Source organism: Pelodiscus sinensis, chromosome 30 (genome assembly GCF_049634645.1).
Source record: "Pelodiscus sinensis isolate JC-2024 chromosome 30, ASM4963464v1, whole genome shotgun sequence".
Classification (NCBI taxonomy): Eukaryota; Metazoa; Chordata; order Testudines; family Trionychidae; genus Pelodiscus; species Pelodiscus sinensis.
The window spans coordinates 8,300,129-8,302,123 of NC_134740.1; the positions used below are offsets into that span (position 1 = coordinate 8,300,129).

The 1,995-nt window shown below is 45.9% G+C and overlaps 1 protein-coding gene across 1 annotated transcript; it reads left to right on the forward strand.

Moving 5' to 3' along the window:
- The first annotated feature begins 433 nt into the window (after window positions 1–433).
- LOC102448915 (olfactory receptor 10A4-like) lies at window positions 434–1,402 on the forward strand. The gene has a single exon (XM_075912110.1). It carries the CDS (start codon window positions 434–436, stop codon window positions 1,400–1,402), a length of 969 nt encoding a protein of 322 aa, XP_075768225.1.
- The last annotated feature ends 593 nt before the right edge of the window (window positions 1,403–1,995 follow it).

The window sequence follows — 1,995 nt, forward strand, 5'->3', positions numbered from 1 at the left end:
CAAGTTGCAACTCACAAAACCTGACACGGTTACCTCTGAAACCTGAAGAAAGAAAGAAAGAAAGAAAGAAAGAAAGAAAGAAAGAAAGAAAGAAAGAAAGAAAGAAAGAAAGAAAGATTCCTGTTAGAATGTTCATGGAGACAGAAAGAACATGTGCTGTTAGAGGAGAGATAGATTTCCTGACACTGGACCTGATCTGGCTCCTTTAGAGTCAATTTGCCACATCCCCATTTCTTACAGATCACTTGTAGCTCTACTGGTCTCAAAGAGTCATATCTGCAGCTGAGCTGCTTGATTCACATATAAGCAGAGACACCAGCTGCTGCCTGATGATAATTGGGCCCTGATGGTACGGAAATCGGTTCGCATTCTTTGATTCACACACATTTTTGGTTTGCCTCCCGTTCAGTGTCTCTTTTTGTCACCCCTATAGATGATCAATTCTGAGAGCCATTCTGCAGAGAACCAGACCATCTCTGATGTCTTCTTCCTGGATGGGTTTTCGCACCTTAACAAGCTGCAAAGCCTTCTGTTTGCAGTGGTTCTTATCACCTACCTGCTCACCCTGTTTGGGAACCTGCTCATTATCCTGCTGATAAAGCTAAGCCCCTCCCTCCACACCCCCATGTATTTCTTCCTGGTGAACCTGTCTGTCTTGGAAATCTGCTGCACCACCAGCGTGACCCCTCAGCTGCTGGTTCACCTCCTGGTGGAAGAAAAGACCATCTCCCTCTTGGGATGTGCTGCCCAGATGTACGTCTTCATTATTACGGGCCTGGCAACATGCTGTCTTCTAGGAGGCATGGCCTATGACCGCTATGTGGCCATATGTCACCCTTTGCACTACACCACCATCATGAGCAACCGGGTGTGTGTGCTGCTCGCAGGTGGTTCATGGGGCATCGGCATCTTGGTGGCCATGGCTCAGACTACGTGGCTCTTCAGCCAGCCCTTGTGTGGCTCCAACCGCATCCACCATTATTTCTGCTACACCGAGCCATTTCAGGAGATGCTCTGCACAGACTCATGGAAGAATGTGATCTTTGGCTTGTCTGTGCTGGTGCTCTTTGTAATAGGCCCCTTTTTACTGATAGTCCTGTCCTACATCCACATCATCTCCACCATCCTCAAGCTGCCATCAGCAGAGGGGAGGCGTAAAGCCTTCTCCACCTGCTCCTCCCATCTCACGGTGGTGACTTTGCTCTATGGAGCAGCCCTTTTGAGTGACCTGAAACTCAAGTCAAGCTCCACCCCCGAGAGTGATCAGTTGATTTCCCTCATACATACAGTTGTGACACCAATGTTGAATCCCATAATATACAGTCTGAGGAACAAAGAGATGAAGGGAGCCTTTCGAAACACTGTAGGGAAGGCCATCTCCTCATGCAGTGGGAGATATTAGAGAATGAAAAGTGTGAAAGAGGGAAATTCATTAGCTTTGGGTTGAAGCGTCTCATTTGTGAACTGAGGTTTGGATTTGCAAAAGGACGACCTTTGGTAAACCTGCCACAAAAATTAATGGGAAACATTTGCATGAAAAAAATCTAAATAAAAGTCAATTTCCATCACACTGTTCTTAGATTCTTTGAGAAATCAAATGAGCACATTTAGTGAACGTACACTCCTGACTTTATAACTTCTGAGCCCTGTTCAGATAAACATTTGTCTCTGCATCCGCATCCTCAAAAATAATCTATGGATAATCACATCCACATCTGCAGATGGGAGATACCTGCAGCTATCAAAAGGATATCCATGGATTTCCAGGACTATATCTACCTGTCCAAAAATCATAGAATCATACATTCATAAGGATGGAAGATCAAGGAATCATCAAGTCCAACCCTCTACCTAAAGCAGGACCAACTCCAACGCAATCATCCCAGCCAGGGCTTTGTCAAGCCAGGACTTCAACACCTCTAGGGATGGAGATTTCACCCATTCCCCAGAGAACCCATCCCAGTGCTTCCCCATCCTCCTTGGAAAATAGTTTTC

Bases quoted from the DNA above. Each gene is read 5' to 3' on its own strand.
- LOC102448915 (XM_075912110.1), top strand. From the start codon at position 434: ATGATCAATTCTGAGAGCCATTCTGCAGAGAACCAGACCATCTCTGAT.